General features: G+C 43.1%; 1 protein-coding gene across 7 annotated transcripts in view; it reads left to right on the top strand.

Annotated features, from left to right (window-relative positions):
* The first annotated feature begins 251 nt into the window (after positions 1-251).
* Positions 252-19376, top strand: part of MTOR (mechanistic target of rapamycin kinase) — a 66887-nt gene continuing 47762 nt past the window's right edge. For 2 of the 7 annotated variants that reach the window (XM_040586434.1, XM_040586431.1), the window contains exons 1-28: positions 827-844; positions 1485-1648; positions 2022-2130; positions 2894-2956; positions 3449-3681; positions 4047-4247; positions 5006-5140; positions 5585-5860; positions 6183-6291; positions 7119-7305; positions 7497-7625; positions 8425-8669; positions 8847-9062; positions 9724-9929; positions 10484-10606; positions 10953-11042; positions 11135-11227; positions 11727-11861; positions 12199-12328; positions 12535-12785; positions 13652-13693; positions 14735-14821; positions 15425-15592; positions 15858-15970; positions 16382-16544; positions 16789-16881; positions 17584-17730; positions 18540-18682. In XM_040586434.1, the coding sequence (XP_040442368.1) occupies positions 1529-1648; positions 2022-2130; positions 2894-2956; positions 3449-3681; positions 4047-4247; positions 5006-5140; positions 5585-5860; positions 6183-6291; positions 7119-7305; positions 7497-7625; positions 8425-8669; positions 8847-9062; positions 9724-9929; positions 10484-10606; positions 10953-11042; positions 11135-11227; positions 11727-11861; positions 12199-12328; positions 12535-12785; positions 13652-13693; positions 14735-14821; positions 15425-15592; positions 15858-15970; positions 16382-16544; positions 16789-16881; positions 17584-17730; positions 18540-18682 (4007 nt within the window). In that variant the 5' untranslated portion in view covers positions 827-844; positions 1485-1528. Of the gene's footprint in view, positions 292-826; positions 845-1484; positions 1649-2021; positions 2131-2893; positions 2957-3448; positions 3682-4046; positions 4248-5005; positions 5141-5584; positions 5861-6182; positions 6292-7118; positions 7306-7496; positions 7626-8424; positions 8670-8846; positions 9063-9723; positions 9930-10483; positions 10607-10952; positions 11043-11134; positions 11228-11726; positions 11862-12198; positions 12329-12534; positions 12786-13651; positions 13694-14734; positions 14822-15424; positions 15593-15857; positions 15971-16381; positions 16545-16788; positions 16882-17583; positions 17731-18539; positions 18683-19376 lie in introns of those variants that run through there. The other 5 variants (XM_040586432.1, XM_040586433.1, XM_040586437.1 and 2 more) reach the window with 5 other exon arrangements.

Here is a 19376-nt window from a genome sequence, read left to right as displayed (position 1 = left end):
CAATCGAGCACGTCCAGCATTTCCATTGGTCAGCTGTACCGCCACTCACTCCCGGCTGGCTGGACGATTGGCCGAGAGGGGACAGCTTCTCCTTGCGGTGCCTTGGGAGAAGGGGCGGAGCTGCGCGCGCTCCTTCCCTTTTGCTCTTTTTCTACTGCTCAGAGGCTGTGCCCATCAAAGCCCTTCTGGGAGGCTATTGGCCAGCGGCGGCTCGCCGGTCCGGCAGGCGCGGTGGGAGGGGAGGGCGCGGGGCCCGGAGCGGGGGAGCCGGCGGCAGTCGGGGCGGAGGCGGTGAGTGCGGGTCCGGAGCCTCCCCTCAGCATCGCCTTCCCCTTCCCTCCTGCCGCAGCCCCGCTGCCGCGGCCCTCCCTGCGCGCTCCCGCCTCAGCGCCCGCCGGGCTGGCCCCTGTCAGCGGCACCGCCTCGGCCCTGTGCCGCCGCCGCCCCCCGCCCGCAGCGGCCTCCCCAGCGCCCCCCGCCCCCGCAGCGGTGCCGCCTCAGACCCCGCGCGCGCCCCCAGCGGCGGTGCCCGCCCCGCCTCCCCCCTCCCGCGCCCCGGCCCGCGGAGCGGCGGGCACCCCCCGGGCTCGGGCCTGCCAGCTCCCGCCCGCCGGCGGGCGCGTCCCCCGGCTGCCGGCGCGGTCGTGAGGGGAGCCCCGTGCAGGGTGCCGACGGCCGCGGGCTGCCCCTGGCTCCCGGCCGCGGGGGGCCCGGGACCGCCGCACGCTGTGGCCGCGGCGGAGCGCGGGGGGTGTCGGGGGAGGAAGGCGCTGAAGGTGGCTTGTGTCGCCGTGGGCCCTGCTGTCAAGCGCTTGGCTTGGGTTTATGTAACCTGGAAATCGGGGTAGGGGGCCAAGCCTCTAAAATATTTTCCACATAAAGACAGACTCCCGAGAATGTTTGGTTACGTGTTACGATAGTAAACATCCTGTTGCAATGATGGGTGTTGCTATAAGTAGACTTCCCGTCTCTAAATATCTGCTGGAGAATGTAGCGCTTGCCAGGCCCTGAGCACGGAGTCTTCCTTGTGTTAGCAACGTGCTAGAATTTCTGTGCACAAACTTGGATGAAAGTGTTCAAGGAGGAGTCAGATATGATTATGATATAATCACGGGAATGATTGCGCTTACTTATTATAGGATAATTGCAGACCCTGATCTGACCCTGCTATTTTTCAGCTATTGCACGACCCTTGATTTAGATTACCATGGGATTGGGCACCTGACCTACTGGAGCGTATTTTGGTATTTAAGGAACTAAAGAGCAAATAGGCTGGGGGCGGTGATGCAGTTTTATCACAGGGTTGTAAGGCCTAAGGAATATAGTTGTTACTTGTAATTTTTTATGCTCTACTGGCACAGCATCCTTGCCTGTGATAGGATGTGTGTTTTGGAAACAGGCAGCAGGGGCAGCATTAAGGAAGAAACTCAGAGATTTTAGTAGCTAAAAGCAGTAAAAAAAAATTTAAAAATGTCTCTCTGAAGAAGTTACAGGACTTGATGCCCCCGAGCCCCAACATTCCATCATCATGTCAGGCACCGTGTCCATTCTCCAACAATTTGCTAATGGCTTGAAGAGTCGCAGTGAAGAGACAAGGGCAAAAGCTGCCAAGGACCTGCAGCATTATGTCACCATGGAGCTCCGTGAAGTGAGTGCTGTAAATGAGATAATTTATCCTTGTTTATCACATGAGTGTAGGGCACAGGCTTGGTACATTGAGGATGGAGATTTTTGGACTATGGAAGCTGGTCTTAGGAGGGGGGGCATAATAGTGATGTTACCTTTGCCCTAGCATGTATGAGAGGTGAGTGCGCTGGTGACACAGATGGGTGGTCAAGTGCTGGAAAAAATAAACTTGACACATCTAGGGCACAAATAAGAGATACTGTTTTGGGCTTGTAATGTATCGTTGACTTAATTTCTCTTTAAGTGACCTAAGAAGCATTGTCTTTATGGAGGGTCTGGGGGCAGAAAGGAGGGAAAGAATGCTGAAAGCTGATCTGAACTTTTTGCTTTTACAGATGAGTCAGGAAGAATCTACCAGGTTTTATGATCAGCTGAACCATCACATATTTGAGCTAGTCTCTAGCTCTGATGCAAATGAAAGGAAGGGTGGCATTCTGGCTATAGGTGAGTGAAAGTGCTTCATACCTCTGGTGAGTTTTCTCTTCATGCATCTATCTTTAGGGACAGATTTTCAGAAGGCATGAGCTTTTATAATTGGGGCCTTATGTCTGACTTCTCAGTATGCTGGGTGTGTGCTAGTTGCTGGGTTCTGAAAAATCTGTCTGTAACTGTCAACATGAGAGCTGCTGAGTGCTGAGAGTGACTGAAAACCTGATGCTTAATGGGCCCTAAGCTCTTCTGGGAGTCAAGCATCAAACGTGAGTGCTAAGCATGTGAAAAATCTGTTCTTGAGCTCAGCTGAGAACAGTTTGTGCTGTCCATCTGTATGTATCAGGGTGGGCTGACTTTCTCAACTCTCTTCTGTCTGAGGGAGATTGATTATTGTTATTTAAATTTACCTGGTTCAATAACCGAAGCTTCCATCCCTGGGAGGGGCTCACATAGCTTCTGTGTTGATTCTGATCAGCTGCTCCATCAGTTGCTCTGGTTGTGCTTTTGCTGTAACATGGCAGAGCTGCCTGCATCTTGACTTTTAGGGAAATCAGCTCATATAAATACTTTGCCTTCCAAGCGAGTAGGTTGTATTGTAGCAGTTACTTCTTTAAAAAACAGATAGGAGGTGCTTATGTTTTAGGCTCACAGACAAAATCATCCAATCCCAACCTGTTTAAAAACAGCGGAAGTCCCTTGAGCTAGAGAAATCTTTGTTGACAACATCTGATTTTAAGCTGACAGTATCACTTTAAAATTGTTTCTGTGAATTTAGTGCTGTTGAAAGGTGCCGGCTTGACAACCCTGGACAGTGATGGCCTCTTTATCTACAGAGCAGGTACAACCCAGGCACTGGCAGTGAAAGCTTCTGCCACACCACCACCTGCCAATGTGCTTCCACCCTGGCCAGGAGAGACCATCTCTAGGGCTGAGGGGGAGAGCAATTTTCTTGGTCCATTCAGTCTTTGACTTCTCTACTGAAGTGGACCAGCCATAGTAGTTGCATGTGGATGGATGCCTTTCTATTGGGAATGAGTCTGTGATCCCAGGGTGGATTTTTTTTTTCCTCTCTCATTTTAAACTAAAAATGGGGAAAATCTGTGAAGCTGCTGGATGTGTTTTCCTGCCCACTTAACAAGTTCAGGCTTGAAAGAATGCTGGCCCTTTCCTATTGTTTGATTTATTTTTCTTTTCTGTGGATTTGCAGTTTAGGAGGCATTAACGGGAATCTAAGGAATGGATGGGGAATACTAACTCTCATCCAGGGTTTACCTACTGTGCCTCACTGACTCTTAGGAAAAATCTACAGCATTGCTCTCTTTCTCTACAGCAAGTCTTATCGGTGTTGAAGGAGGTAATGCCACCCGTATTGGCAGGTTTGCCAACTACCTGAGGAATCTCTTGCCATCCAATGACCCTGTTGTAATGGAGATGGCCTCCAAGGCTATTGGACGGCTTGCAATGGCTGGTGACACCTTCACAGCTGAGTATGTGGAGTTTGAGGTGAAACGAGCTCTGGAATGGTTGGGAGCTGACAGGAATGAAGGTCGAAGACATGCAGCTGTAAGTGATTTTTTTTTTTTTTTTTTGTCTTAACCAGTTTTGGAACAGGATTAGTTAAAAGGGGTAGGACATGTGCATAGAAAGCTGTGGAAAAGCTCTGGAATGGCTGCCAGTCCATGTCTGAGAATTGGTGATGATCGTGTGGCAGATGCAGTGCTGCTTCATTGCTTCTACCTTAGCCCAGTGACTAAAGAAGACTGAGACACCATTGTGCTAGGAACTGTAAAAGTATGGCACTAGAAACAGCTCAGGCTCTCAAACTGTCTTGACAGTCTAAATAAGTGATACTATGGTCCAGAAGTTATGAGGTTTGTCTATGGGTGCTCATCCTCACAGATTTTTACTGTTTCTCTCCCCACTTCCAGGTTCTTGTCCTGCGCGAGCTGGCAATCAGTGTGCCCACCTTCTTCTTCCAACAAGTGCAGCCGTTCTTTGACAATATATTTGTGGCTGTGTGGGATCCCAAACAGGCCATCCGAGAGGGAGCTGTTTCTGCCTTAAGAGCTTGCCTTATCCTCACCACTCAACGGGAGCCAAAAGAGATGCAGAAGCCCCAGTGGTACAGAGTAAGAAATAACTTTGTTTTGAAGCAGCCTCTCATAATGCAACACAAATGATCTAGTGCCAGTTTTTAGAAGAGCTGTCTAAGCTAAGAACCTATGTCACCTTTGTCAGTATGTCTGATCGTCAGCACAAACCTGCCTCCCTTTTAAAGGGATGAAAATATAATAGCCTACAACATGAGTAGTTCCTTTAGCCTGCTGTAAAAGTAAGCAAGGCACTTAACTCGACCAAGAATCCATTGCTTTATCTGCAGCTCATCTTCAGCTGTTAAGCCTGACCTACTTTTATGGCCATGCAATCATCTATCTATTGTCATCTCTTACTAGCAGATGGTTTTATTATTGTAGGTAAAACATGAGTGAAAAAGGTAAAGATTCTTTTGTCTGAACCTCAGGTTTGCTGCCATTGTCACGTGAATTCAAGCTTCATAATATCAAATAAGGTTTGGAAAGTGCAGTCAACTGTTATGAACTTAGATTCCTCATAGTCAGATATGTGTTGCAGATATTGACTAAGTTTATGCCATGGCATGGTCGGCTTGCTGTTTGACTAGTGCTGTTGAAAATGCTTTGCAGAAGAGTCCAGAACTTCTGTGTGAATCTGAATTTTGTGTTGTTGTACTCTGTTATTACTCAGTTGTGGTTTGTGGCTACTCTTAGAAAATTACAGGACATCAGTAGCTCTTGACTGGCGGTACTACTTTATTTCCACAGGCTTTGTTTCTGCATAATCAATGAGATTTTTTTTCTTTTCCCTGAAGCATACATATGAGGAGGCTGAGAAGGGCTTTGATGAGACTCTGGCCAAAGAGAAAGGAATGAACCGTGATGACCGAATCCATGGTGCCTTACTGATCCTCAATGAGTTAGTGAGAATCAGCAGTATGGAGGGAGAGGTGAGCAAATGAACAAGATGGGGGTTATGGCTTTTGGTTGCCAAATTGTTGACAATGTGTAGCAACTTGGCAATCTGTGGAAATACCCTGTTGTGTTTGAAATGGGGTTGTTGGGCTGAAAAAACATCTGAACATGGAGTCAGAGCATTGATTGTTACAAATTGAAGTGTCAGAGAACAGCAACAACTTTGGGGTGAGTAGGTATTAAGCTGTGGTGGAAAGTGCTATTAACTGGGTTAATTACAATGAAAAAGAATAATATATGGAATGAGGACTCTGTTGCATATTAGATACCCAAATATTTTTGCTGACTTGTGCTTAGTTGATAAATTATACAGGTTGCTGCTCAGGAGATTTGGGCAGCACTGTTAGGAATCTCTTATTCAACTACTTTTTTCTTTTTTCTTTCTTTTTTTTTTAAACATGCTTTTCTACTTTGTCCAGCGCCTTAGAGAGGAGATGGAAGAGATCACTCAGCAGCAGCTTGTGCATGACAAGTACTGCAAAGACCTGATGGGCTTCAGTACCAAACCTCGCCACATCACTCCCTTCACTAGCTTCCAGTCTCTTCAGCCCTCTCAGTCAAATGCATTGGCTGGTCTTCTGGGGTATAGTGCTCACCAAGGAATCATGGGTTTTGCAACCTCACCTGTCCCAGCAAAGTCTACGTTGGTAGAAAGTCGATGCTGCAGGGATTTAATGGAAGAGAAGTTTGATCAAGTAAATGTTCATTCTTCACCTCGTATATTAACATTCACAACACCAGTTTTTATAGAGCAGTTGTTATCCATGTCCTTACTTAGCAGGCAATACCTGCCTAGTATTGAATTGAGGCATCGAAATCCATTAATTGTATGTATCCCAGCTTTGTCACTGTCTGTCTCAAAGCAAGTGATTTACTTTCTTTGGAAGCAGTCTTAGTTGTCTTTCTGATGGACTCTGAAGCCAAATGTCAGTGTAATGCCTTAAAGTATGCAGGTGATAAACATTTGTGCATTACTGCCAATGGCCATCCTTCAGAGCCCAATCTGTCTCCTTTCAGGTGTGTCAGTGGGTTCTCAAGTGCAGAACCAGCAAAAATTCTTTGATCCAGATGACGGTTCTCAATCTGCTACCACGCTTGGCGGCTTTCCGTCCTTCAGCATTCACAGGTGACAAGACAGATGGTTGGATGTTAGAAACGTTGCTGAAATTGGGCTGGAAGTTATCCAGCTCTCTTTGGTCCAGATGAGCTTGTGCACGCAATGCAGCAGTACAAATGTGGTGCTTGTAAGATGAGCACATTCCTCTGTGGGAGGACAGTCTTTTTTTTTTTATTTTTTTATTTTATAAGTGTGACTTAATGTTGCTCTGAAGAAGAAATAGGATTGAAAACTATTGTCTCAATTCAGTGATCAATACCACAAGAGATAGAACCTCCTTTTTGTTGTTTGACTTTCTCAGTATGTCAGACTTAGGGTTGAACTCTGCTCTCTTGCTCCCACTCAATGTATCCCAAGTATTAGCAGCAGAGTTGTCTTCCTTTTTTTCTGTTAAATGGGCCAGGAAATGCCAAGTGAAAATGAGAAATACCTGCCAGCTTTGAAGTAGTTCAATTGATTTATCAAGCAAGCTCAGGAGAGTATCAGAGCTGGAGGCAAGTCACCAAGCTGCTCTAAATGGGTTGGAACAAACTTTGTGATGCTATTTCGAATTTCTAGTCAATCACTATGTAAACAAGATACTTGATCTTAATTGTGTATAAAAACTGCTGTGATGTTTTTTTTTCCTCATACCTCTTGGTGAATATTTTTAAGAAGAAAGCTTTCTGGGCTTTGAAAATTTTATTATACGGTGACATGTGTTTGCCACTGCTCATGCCAGTAAATTTTATATGGCTGTCTGCTAGTTTTATACTTGCAAAGGTTTAGTTGGAAATGTGATGTAACTACAAACTTAAACAGGTTCCAATATCTGTATTGTTCTCTCTTGTGGGCAGCCGATCAGTATCTTCCAGACACCATGAATCATGTCCTCAGTTGTGTGAAGAAGGAGAAGGAGCGAACAGCAGCCTTTCAGGCCTTGGGTTTGCTTTCTGTGGCTGTGAGGTCTGAGTTTCAAGCTTACCTGCCAAAAGTCCTTGAAATCATAAAAGCAGCTCTTCCACCAAAGGACTTTGCCCACAAGTAAGTATGTGAAGGCTAGAGGAAGAAACTGAAACACCTGTTGTTTGTATAATTTTTGCAATGTGGGATCAAATTACTGTATTAAAATCAGAGGTGTTTCTGTGAGACTGGTAACACAGAAGTGGGATGAGGAATGATGTTTGAAAAATAGCAGCTCCTCTTTAATTAACTTCTATGCGGTCCCTTTCCAGGAGGCAGAAGTCTGTGCAGGTTGATGCCACAGTCTTCACCTGCATTAGTATGCTGGCTCGAGCCATGGGACCCAGTATTCAGCAGGACATCAAAGAGCTTTTGGAACCTATGCTGGCTGTGGGCCTGAGGTAGGTACAAGGCCACGGGAGCATGTTTTTCTGTTAACCACTGGATGGCATTGTTTGCCATACAGAATGAGACCTTGAAAGTTTTCAGATTGAGAAGGAAGATTATTGCTTTTAAATGGCCTTTAAGAAGAATGATATATTTTAAGCATTGATGTGTCTTTATTTGCTTAAGAGCATTGGTCTCTGTGTAAAGAAATCTTTTTGTAGAACAACTGGTGAATTCAAAAGCAATCTCCTTTACTTTCTACTATTCAAACACATTTGGCAACAGCCTGCAAAAATTTAGAAAGCTTCTGAAGGCCAGCAGATTTCTGCCATATCAAATTGGCATGGAAGCAGAATTGAAGCACTGAATATTTGCTCTTGGCTTCTTTCACCTTTGGAGCTGACAGTTCCTATTGGAAATTTCCTAGATGATGAATCTGTTAATATGGGGAGGGTATGGAGAAAGTATCCAGGTAGCACAAAGCCATTCAGACTAGATGAATCTTGCCTTCTGGAAGTGAATTTAGTTGTCTTTGTGTCTAAAAAGCTTAGATTTGTAACAGTACTCCAGCAATATTGCCTAATGTAGCAATGTGTGCCGCAGTCCCAGCAGTTTGCTCACGAACTTCATATATGAAGGTCATCTCATATTGCCTGAGTTCACACAAGGACCCGTGTGATCTGCTGGAAGGTGTTGCTGTGATGTGTGAATGCCCACAATTATCCTCTGATGGGCAAAGGCATAAACAAAAAGGTGAAATAGGCACTTCATATTATTTCTGTTCTAATCTATGTGCCTGCTTCTTGCCCTCAGCCCTGCTCTAACAGCTGTGCTGTATGACTTGAGTCGTCAGATCCCACAGCTAAAGAAGGATATCCAGGATGGGCTGCTGAAAATGCTCTCCCTTGTTCTAATGCACAAGCCTCTGCGACATCCAGGCATGCCAAAGGGCCTTGCCCACCAGCTTGCCTCCCCTAGTCTCACCAACATCCCAGAGGCCAGTGATGTGGGTAGCATCACCCTTGCCCTTCGTACACTGGGTAGCTTTGAGTTTGAAGGTAAGGTGAAATAACAAAGCAGGGGACCAAGGGGTTTGGGATGTAAATGCTAGTGTGTTGGAGTAGAGTGGAAGTAGCAGGAACACTCTGAGAGCAGTTTATTTAACTCCTATTCCCTGGTAAGACCAGTAATTGAGGTGTAAACCCATATTAAATTCCCCATCTTCTTCTTTCTAGGCCACTCTCTGACTCAATTTGTTCGGCACTGTGCAGACCACTTTCTGAACAGCGAGCACAAGGAGATCCGGATGGAAGCAGCCCGTACTTGCTCTCGCTTGCTCACACCTTCCATCCACTTGATCAGTGGTCATGCCCATGTGGTCAGTCAGACAGCAGTGCAGGTTGTGGCTGATGTTCTGAGCAAACTGCTTGTGGTTGGAATAACTGACCCAGGTTAGTGTGGGGTTCCAAGAAAAGGGTTCCCCTACCACATGTTAATTTTAGCACCTGAGCAGGTGACAATATTAAGGTTGTGGTAGAATTTGAACATATTTGCCCCTAACGTAAGCTGTCATTCTTTATAAATTTAAAATGCCTCCCAGTTTCTCTTCTCAGAACTTGATTTTTGAGGTATTAATAGAACACTAGTGCAAAATGCTCAAACTGTGCCCTGGGTAGTCCTTTGAACTAGGCAGAGCCCTGGGACATCTTTTGCTGTTATTCTGTGTCGTGGCCTTCAACTTTGTAGTTTGGGAAGGGGCTGGTACCTTCTGTTGAATCTTCCTACTTGATATTTTTTTCATTCTTTCAGTTGCAATATGGTAACCTGAGATGAGTTCGTTTTCTGTACACTGCCTCGAAATGTGCTACTTGTACAGATGCAAGAGGCTGACATTTTACTGACCTGGTTATTGGGGCAGTGCTGAGCAGCACTGCATTTCTTGGGCAAGCCTACTGCATTTCTCATGTGTAGAATGCTGATGTAGTGTCTTATGCTGGGGAAGCTCTCAGCATTTCCCTGAGGTGAAGAATTTTTGAGGTCGGCCTGTGGATAAGGGTAATAATAAGAACAGGATTTTACTGCATTTAAAGAGAAACAAATGTGTTCTTGCAGACCCTGATATACGGTTCTGTGTGTTGGCTTCTCTGGATGAGCGATTTGATGCTCACCTTGCCCAGGCGGAAAATTTGCAAGCTCTTTTCGTAGCCCTGAATGACCAAGTGTTTGAAATCCGAGAGCTGGCCATTTGTACTGTGGGTCGCCTGAGCAGCATGAATCCTGCTTTTGTCATGCCTTTCCTGCGCAAGATGTTAATCCAGGTAATGAAGAAGGATGCCTGCAGTGAAAGTGGGATAGTTGGTACTGAGACTAAGATGGTGTTAAAGAACCGGGCTATCTAGCTGTAGTGAGTGTGTGGGAGAGTAGGGGAATATCTCCCTTTTGAAAAATATTTATGACCCAGCTTAGTAGGTTTCAGCAACTTTCTATCTTTTTAGTGATAGCATTTTGGACTGAAGCTCTAAGGATGTATTAGAAAGGAAATAAGATATCAGTCATTATTTCACCCCACATTCGTCATGCTGAAGTGCTTTGCATCTGTATTGAGAAAGAACATTCTGTCCTTCTTTTAGGTGAATGGATGGCATCACTTCATAAATGTTAGATGGTTTTGGAGCCATCAAATCAGTTTTATGATAATTAATTTTAGCTTCATTTAGACATAAATGACTGGATGGAGTGTAAATGTAGAACACCCTTTACAAGTGCTGAGATTTTTTTTTCTGTTGTCGTTGGACAGGAGAGGAGGAAATCCAAAGAATTTTTGCCTACTTTTATTGTCCTGGTTTTCATGCTTCCATTGTCTTTTCTGCAGATTCTAACAGAGCTGGAACACAGTGGTGTTGGCAGGATTAAAGAGCAAAGTGCCAGGATGTTGGGTCACCTTGTTTCTAATGCTCCACGCCTCATTCGTCCATATATGGAGCCTATTCTTAAGGTAGAGTCTCTGTACGTTTCTTGGTGACTTTGGAGTGAGATGATCTAGCAAGTGGATACATGGCCCTCAGGAGCTGCAGTTCTTGTGATTCATCAAAAATCAGATTGGTGTAGATGTTACCCATAGTAATGAGTGTATGCGCCAGTGCAGCCTAACTTGATTCTGGATTTACATAAAGTTCATGAAATGAAAGTTTCGTTTACTGTTGAAATGCTCACTGTGATGCAAGATGAGCTCCTGTGGAATCAATTTCAGACCGAAACAAAAGGAAGGTGACTTTGAGTACTGTATGTACAGCCAGGAGTCTTCTAAACACATTCTTATTTGTTCCTCTGTCACCTACCAGGCACTGATTGTGAAACTGAAAGATCCTGATCCAGATCCAAATCCAGGGGTGATTAACAATGTCCTAGCTACCATAGGGGAGCTTGCACAGGTAGGTATACTGCAGGTACCTTTGCTAGCCTTGTCAGCTGTTAAGCTTTTGGGAATGCTAGATGAAGGACTTTGGTTTTTGTCTTCCAATAGGTCAGTGGGCTGGAGATGAGGAAGTGGGTGGATGAGCTCTTCATTATAATTATGGACATGCTACAGGACTCCTCCCTGCTGGCTAAAAGACAAGTAAGTGTTTGACAACCACGCTAAACTTGCCATCTGCTGTGACCAAAACTGTAATGAAGTGTGTCCCATCATAGCTGCTAAACCAAACCTTTAAATCACGCGAGTCTCTAGGGGAGTGTATGGTCACACTGGTGAGGGATTACAGTGCCTATCTGTTGTGACATAGTACAGAGTTGTTGGAGGAAATGAAGAAGGGAGGGGGGAAAAAAAGCCTTTTTTATTGGAAGGCTTGGACTCGCTGAATTGAATACCTATTTGAATTGTATCTCTGAGTGAGGGAATTATTTCGGTCAGTCTAACAATTTATTGATTATCGCTTTCTTTACAATTGCTTATTAATAAAATGCTCTTTTTAGAGGCTTTCAAACAGTGCACTGTGGTTTGCAGTGTGATCCTAAAATGCTCGAAGAAGCTTTACAGAAGTTGTGTGACTGATGGATCAGGAGACACGATAAATTCCCTGGTCAAAACTAATATTCTCTGGGCTTGATCTTTACAGGTGGCGCTCTGGACACTGGGACAGCTTGTGGCCAGCACAGGTTACGTAGTGGAACCATACAGGAAGTACCCAACTTTGCTGGAGGTGCTTCTGAACTTCCTGAAGACTGAGCAGAACCAGGGCACCCGTAGAGAGGTATGAACATGAAGCTATCACACAACCACTTCTAAAAGTTTTGGCGGCAGAGAGAGCTGTCAAATAAATGTGTCTGTATAGATTTGGGGTTGGGGCATCATTATTGTGGCTGATAGAAGTAAAATAAAGAGAATTAAGAGGGTGACAGTGTTGAGTCGGTGAAATGGCCTCCAGCAGCTGAATGGAAAGAAAGCGTTGATGTTTTCTACAGGCAGTCACTTCAGTTCCAGATCTTTTCTCTTTAATCCTCAGGACATTTCCAAACATGTAGGTTCATGTGTTAACTTTTGCCTTGGTGATAAAGTTCTGATTAATTTTCTTTTTGTTTCTCTCTTAGGCTATTCGTGTATTAGGGTTACTGGGTGCTTTAGACCCTTACAAACACAAAGTGAACATTGGCATGATTGATCAGTCACGAGATGCTTCAGCTGTCAGCCTCTCAGAGTCCAAATCCAGCCAGGATTCTTGTAAGCATCTGAATTTCTTTCAAGTTAATAACTTTAGGATCTACAAGCAGATCTTGATTCTTTTGCTGGGTTTTTTTTGTTGTTGTTAGCAGTTTGTCTCCACTTCTTAACAAATTATTAGTTTACACATTTTCATCTAATACTCAGGTACTGCTGGTATTCAAGACAGTTTAATATGTAGCTTGTGACACTTTTCTTTCTCCTAGCGGACTACAGTACCAGTGAGATGCTGGTGAACATGGGAAACCTCCCTCTGGATGAGTTCTATCCAGCTGTCTCTATGGTGGCACTGATGAGGATTTTCCGAGACCAATCCTTATCCCAGCACCACACTATGGTAGTTCAGGCCATCACCTTTATTTTCAAATCTCTTGGGCTGAAGTGTGTGCAGTTCCTGCCCCAGGTCATGCCAACGTTCCTTAATGTAATACGGGTTTGTGATGGTGCCATCCGAGAGGTGAGTGTACTAGGGACCACTCCTCTTTCCTTCCTGTTCCACTGCCCTGAATTAAGAATCCATTTTTTAAAAGAGAATGCGACTGGCTTTGGGCATTGCTGTGCTATGTGTTGCTGCCAAGCATGCTGCAGAAGTGAGGTTCAGCTTTGCTTTTTCTCTCCTGTGAGCATTTGGTAGAATATTCAGTGGAAACTTTTTTTCTGCTTCTTATTAAAACAGCTGCTTCTGAGCATAATCCTTAGAAGACCAATATTTTATTCTGTTTTTTTTATCAAGCTGGTCTTGTTCAGGAAAACAGCCTGTGCAGCTTCCAGAGCTTTCAGTGATCTCTGCATTAATGTACTGTTAGAAACAGTACTATTAAATAAGAGAGGCAGATTCTTTAAATTTCTGATGCAACCACGTACTTTGGCTCATCTGTGAGAAGGAAAATTCAATTTTCTACAGTCTGCTAACATTCAGAGCAGTGTGGGTGGTGATTCCACAGCAGTGCATTCTCTTCCTTCCCACTTAAGTTACAGTTTTAGAAGGAAATGAGAATTGTGTGAAGGTAATAACGGGCTTAAGGTTCACCTAAACAGAGATAGCTGCTGTTTGCCAAGCCTTTTCCTCAGGCAGCTGAAATCTCTGAGGTGGGAAGGGCAGTTTGTACTAGTTATTGGTACTGTGTTTTATAGGTGGGATGGGTGCTCCCTTAGCAGAATCCCAACCCTGCTATAGAACCGCTGTTTTCTCCCAGACTGAACTACTACTCAGATTGGAAGGAAAACACCTCACACGCCTGGGTTGGCCGAACTCCTAGACCTGACTGATCTAACTTGCTTGAAAGCTATGCAGTTGTGCACACTCTGTTTAAAAATTTTCAGGTAAAAGAAGATGGTGAAAGTGTACTGGGGAGAAGAGCTGAGGTGGGTACGCGTGACTTTAAAGCCTAAAGGAGGCAGGTCCTTGTCCTATATGTAAGCATTCTCTCACTACACCAAAAAAAGGCACAGTACAGGAGCTCATGTTCATTTTTGGTAAATGTAGGTGTACTGGTCTCACTAAAATAAGCTGATGTTATTCCTTTCTTACTTGGTTTTCACAAAAATCTGTTATCTTTTTTTCTGAGCTCCACTTTGTATTTTGTCACCATAGTCTTCAAATACTGCATGAAGAAATGAAACTTAGTACACAATAACTTAAATTTTCCTAGAGGGAAGAAAAAAAAAAAAAGACTACATTATTTTGTGGATAAAGCAATTGAACCCACAATATTTCATACCAATCTCAATAGTAAATTCATTGTCAGGAGTGAGTGCATAAGATTGTATTGGGGCAAAAAGAATTGCAAAACAGTCAAAATACTTCTATGGTATAATCAATTGTCTTAAAAAAAAAAAAAAAAAAGTTATATTACTGGCAAGGACCAAACTCTCTTCCCCAGTAACTTTTCACCAATATATCTTGGTGGGGATGGGAAAGAGTACAGAAAAGAGTATCTTAAAATGTGTGTCAGTTTGGTTTACAGGCAGGGGGAAAGGATTAGGGGTTAAATTTTTGGAAGCATCCTTCAAACCTAAATTGCAAAGCTCTGTAGTTGAGGTGTTTGTGCTTGCAAGTGTGTTCTGACACTATAAATTTGCTGACACGTAAACCTCTATTTCTATACTTGACTGTCTAAGGCTTTGAGCTCACAAAATTTTTGATGCAAGTTGAGGGGGGGGGAAATATGCTAACAAAAAACCCCAAAACCGCTCTCCCATATGCACACACACCCCAGCCCCAAAAACCCAAACCATTGAGCTGAGGCTTCCAAGAATTTAGCCCCAGATTTTGAGCATGTAGGAGCTATGCATGCTATTTGTTTGGTAAATGAGCTTGCAATTGGCCTGTGGAATGCCGTTTAGCCAGTGTTGCTTTGATACTTGAATAAACTACATTGATCACTACCTGTTTCTTCCTTCCAGTTCCTGTTCCAGCAGCTAGGGATGTTGGTGTCCTTTGTGAGAAGTCATATTCGGCCCTATATGGATGAAATTGTCACCCTGATGAGAGTGAGTACAATCTTTAAGCTGGCATTTTACTGTCAGAAAAGGTGGATAGCATTTCTGTCGCTATCAAGTATCAATTACTTCGTAAAGTCATATGAAGTGCAGAACTCCATGTATTTGAAGTAATAATTGTGTTTTGAAATAACATGTTATTTGAAACAGTGATATACATTATTACTAGTAACTGCAATAAAAGCAGCTCCCTAGGTTCTGCTAGTGCTTGAGTTCTTTTGAGCACTTGGATTTTGTGCACTTACTATTTTCAGAAACATAGTTTTAGCAAGAGGTTTTTGGAGTTCATAAATAGGTGGCATTTCACTTCATTTTCACTTACTGTTTGCAAACACTTAGAAGGATTAGAAAAATGAGTTGCCTGGAGGTTGTTTTTAACAGCTATAAATACACTGAAGCACAGACTGTTTTAAAAACAGACCAAAACTGCCAGTTTCTATTAGTCTACAAGGGAAGTAGAGTTCTTCCCTGCAATCTTGAATTTAGCTAGAAACTAGACTCCTATAATTTGCTTCTCCTGTAATTAGTACAGCTCAGTTGAAGTGTTTTAATTTCCTCCCTTTTCCCCGGCCCCCTTTTTTTTTCCTTCTGTAGGACTTCTGGGTCATGAACAACTCTATACAGAGCACAATTATTCTACTTATTGAGCAAATTGTGGTAGCTCTAGGAGGTGAATTCAAACTTTATCTGCCTCAGCTCATTCCTCACATGTTACGGGTCTTCATGCATGACAATAGTCAGAGTCGAATTGTCTCTGTCAAGGTGAGTGGGAAGCTGCAGCAGCTCTGTTGATTTGGGCACTGCTGAGGCAGGTGCGTGCCTGATGTGCCATGCACCAGCAGGACTTCTTGTTTGTGTGTTGCAAGCAAATAGGATAGGTGCAGTTCAGCAGTGGTTCGGTGTGAAATGGTGCAGATAGCACTTTGTTTAAAGTGCAGGGTTGAAGCAACTTTCCGCTGCATACTGACTTATTTAAAATGCATCTCTTTCACGAATTTGAGTCACATTAGCTCATTTTTCCCTCCAGCTATTGAATGCGATCCAGCTCTTTGGAGCTAACCTGGATGACTACCTTCATTTGTTACTACCTCCCATTGTAAAGTTATTTGATGCCCCAGATGTCCCAGTGGTGGCTCGCAAGTAAGTGTTGGTGGCTTTGCAGTCTCATTTTTGCCTGTGGTATTCAAATTCTGCAATGGCTGCCCTAGCCATGTGTAGAATGAAATATCACTTAGTTCTTTCCATGGGTTTTCTCTGTGTTAAATCATTATGGAAGGTTATTTTTGGTTGGATTTCACAGCACTATTATGAGCTTTTATTTGGTATAGACTATTACTCTTTGGTTCTCACCTGTCAGTATTTTAGTCACTGTAACTTACAAGCTGTCCTGCAAGTACTAGCTGCATTAACAGAGTTCTGGTGAACTGTTTTTCCTATTACTATAGATGCCTAGTAGGACTGAGCATGAATCACTTACGTATTTTTACATTTTGTTTCTCCTCTCTTATGCCATGAGAGATCAGTCCTCCCTTCTTTCTGCTCTGACTTTAGAGCTGCTCTAGAAACAGTGGACCGCTTGACAGAGTCCCTGGATTTCACTGATTACGCTTCACGTATTATTCATCCCATTGTGCGAACACTAGATCAGAGCCCTGAGCTACGAACAACTGCAATGGACACCCTCTCCTCTCTGGTGTTCCAGCTGGGAAAGAAGGTAATACTCTTCTTAGGCTTGAAAGCTCATAGAAGGAGGGACTGTCCCAAAGGTCAGGGCTTAAAAGTTGAATACTTGTAATGCACTCATTCTGGATTTTAGAGAAAAGAGACTTTTCTTATCTCAGGAGTTGCTGAAATCAAACTTTCAGAATTGTTTTCTTTTAAGATCCATGAAACAAAGGTGGAATATAGTGCTCTTGGTGACACTGAGTAACTAGCTTTTGATGCATTTCCCTGTACAGTACCAGATTTTTATCCCGATGGTGAACAAAGTTCTGGTGCGACACAGAATTAACCATCAACGTTACGATGTTCTTATCTGCAGAATTGTAAAGGTGAGTTGACAAATACATAGTTGTTTGTATAAGGGCATTTTGCGGATGTTTTCATGTTGAGACATTTAGTTGGAAACTCAGTTTTGTTACTCGTAAAGTGAAGAATGGTTGTTGCTGTATTTGTGTGTTAAGTACAGCCTTTTAAGGGGACTTTGAGATTTCGTTGGGAAAATTATTGTCAACTGGTATCAAATATTTCTTATAGAAAAATCCCTGCAAATTCTAGGTAGGGACTTAGAGTTGTAGCCAGTGTCATTACTTTTTTCTCAGTAGTTCTTAAATGCAAATTTACCATATTTTTTCCATAGTTTCAGGACTTAAGGAGACCTTGTTATCTCAGTATTATCTGTAGGATGTCCCACATCTCAAAAACTCAGTAGCTGGTTTGCAATTTGATTGATGTGGACAAGAAGCACACTGCTGTTCTTGGCTTGCTAGTGAGTCAAATAGGAAAGAGTGCTTGTTTTAAGATGTATTATTTTGGCTTTTAATACTAGGAGCTAAGATTTCTTAACAGTTAGTTACTTTGAAAAGTTCTGTTGTCTGGCTTATAATGTGTAATCACTGTAATGAAACATGGTTCATTGCTTCCCAAATTTGGCTGTGAGATTGGATGGTGCTCTGACTTGTCATCCATTTGGCTTGTAGAGAATTGCTTTTGTATGCGTGGGTATGATCCTCACTGTAAGCTGTTTATCGCAGGGCTATACTCTTGCTGATGAAGAAGAGGATCCCCTGATTTATCAGCACCGAATGTTGAGAAGCAACCAGGGAGAAACTTTGGCCAGTGGTCCTGTGGAAACAGGTCCCATGAAGAAATTACATGTTAGTACCATCAACCTGCAGAAGGTAAGACTGCATCGCTGCACAACATGTATTTGCTCCTCCTACTGAACAAAGGAGGTATTGTGTCACATCTAAGGCGTTTGTCCAGTGCATCTGAACTACATTTATTTATGTCTCTTTTCTGTTGCCAGTTCTGTACAAAACTGAGCTCAAAGTGTAGTGTCTGAGACTCTTTAAATTAGAAGGTGCTGAGCAACTTTAAAGACAAGAGCAGCTGAATTATCAGACTACAAATAGCCATGAAATAATCTTGACAATTTCTTGTTATGTAAAGTATGAACAAGGCTTCCTAGATCACAGGGAATCATCTGTTTAGCTTCTAGTGACATCTGTTTCAGACCCTCTGCCTTTTTCATTAGCCACTTCTCTTTTATCTTAGTGCTATATTCCCTTCAAGCCAGTATAGAATGTAATAGCTAAGCGCCAGCTAGTTTGAACAGTAAATGGATGTAGCGCTCAGTTTAGTAGTGGGATGGATTGGCTTGAAATTGCTGGACTTAAAAATGTAATTCTGAATGCATTAAGTATTTTTAAGCTGATGTTTCAACAGTGGCTTCAGCTTTTAATGTATTTTTGTAAGGAAAGAATTATTAATGTTAAATACTTGGCATGTCATGACAGGAATACATTTAGGGAACATATCTTAGAAATGAGACTTTTCTGGTAAAGGTAATGGATTTCAGGGAATTGAGAATGGAATCTCAGTCATGTAATTTGGAGCTGTAAAGAAGTAATGCTGCCTGCTGATAGATTTCTTCTGCTTTTGGATAGTCCTTCATTTGGTAGGTCAATTATCTTGCTTTGTACTGCAGGCCTGGGGAGCAGCAAGGAGAGTTTCCAAAGATGACTGGTTGGAATGGTTAAGAAGACTGAGTCTGGAGCTGCTGAAAGATTCCTCCTCACCATCCTTGCGCTCATGCTGGGCCCTGGCTCAGGCATATAATCCCATGGCTCGGTAGAGTAATTCTGTGGTTTTTGCATCACTTGAAATTGCGGATGCAAGCCAGATATTATAAGGAAAAATAAAGATATTGAAAAGCTCTTGGGTTCTGTAAATATAGCTCCTGCTTTGGGACAAATCAAATAGCTGGCAACTTGATTTCGTTTCCACCCTTCTCGGTTGGCTGCTACTTGATGTGCACAAAATCTTTCAGTGGAATTCTGCATATTAGTCTAGAAATAACATAAGGCACATAAAAGCAAAGCTAGAAAAACAGCAGAATATGAAATAGTTTTGAGGAACTACTGTGAGTGAATAAAAATGTCTCTGTGTGGAATAAGCAGCAGTGCTTTATTTCATTTGCAACCAGTATGTTTGGAGAAACTTTGAGTCTCTGTAAGCAGTTGCCTGTTTATCTCTTCTTGATGGCATACACTTGTCATATTGGTGCATATGAGTCTGACTACTGCTGTTTATTCCTGGTTTAATTTTGTCTTAATGTGAGTTTTAACACTTTTTTAAAGAGAAGGGCAAACAGCAGGACGAAAAGTCAGCAATTCCTAGGTAGACAGAGGTAATGTTAGTGCGTCCTGCGTGTATACTCCGTGCATCTTAAACCTATCCCACGGTATTTCTCCACAGCACTGTCATTGACAAGGGCTGTCACTGTATCTGTTTTTATCATCATTTCTCCTTCTCAAGCTTTGCC

Source organism: Falco naumanni, chromosome 3 (genome assembly GCF_017639655.2).
Source record: "Falco naumanni isolate bFalNau1 chromosome 3, bFalNau1.pat, whole genome shotgun sequence".
NCBI classification, from domain to species: domain Eukaryota; kingdom Metazoa; phylum Chordata; class Aves; order Falconiformes; family Falconidae; genus Falco; species Falco naumanni.
The sequence above is the reverse complement of the archived record's forward strand: the minus strand, read 5'-3'. Positions and strand labels throughout refer to the sequence as shown.